This window comes from Phaethon lepturus, unplaced genomic scaffold, assembly GCF_000687285.1.
Source record: "Phaethon lepturus isolate BGI_N335 unplaced genomic scaffold, ASM68728v1 scaffold35982, whole genome shotgun sequence".
Classification (NCBI taxonomy): domain Eukaryota; kingdom Metazoa; phylum Chordata; class Aves; order Phaethontiformes; family Phaethontidae; genus Phaethon; species Phaethon lepturus.
The window spans coordinates 1,471-1,711 of record NW_010523215.1 but is presented as its reverse complement, the minus strand read 5'-3'; the positions used below and the strand labels follow the sequence as shown (position 1 = coordinate 1,711).

The 241-nt window shown below is 67.6% G+C and overlaps 1 protein-coding gene across 1 annotated transcript in view; it reads left to right on the top strand.

Annotated features, from left to right (window-relative positions):
* Positions 1-7: 7 nt before the first annotated feature.
* LOC104616898 (hydroxymethylglutaryl-CoA synthase, mitochondrial-like) overlaps positions 8-241 on the top strand; it is a gene marked incomplete at both ends in the record, with an annotated part of 1,700 nt that continues 1,466 nt past the window's right edge. Inside the window, 1 exon segment of the mRNA XM_010282061.1 lies at positions 8-212. Within this exon segment, the coding sequence (XP_010280363.1) occupies positions 8-212 (205 nt within the window).

Sequence of the window (241 nt, the reverse complement as noted above, 5' to 3'; positions counted from 1 at the left end):
TGGGACGGGTGCCTGGCCCAAGGACGTGGGCATCCTGGCGCTGGAGGTGTACTTCCCCGCCCAGTACGTGGAGCAGGAGGAGCTGGAGCGGTACGATGGCGTGGAGGCCGGCAAGTACACGCGGGGCTTGGGCCAGCAGCAAATGGGCTTCTGCGCTGCCCATGAGGACATCAACTCCCTGTGCCTGACGGTGGTGCAGCGGATGGGGGAGGGCAAGCGCCGCTCCTCGGACGGCATCGAC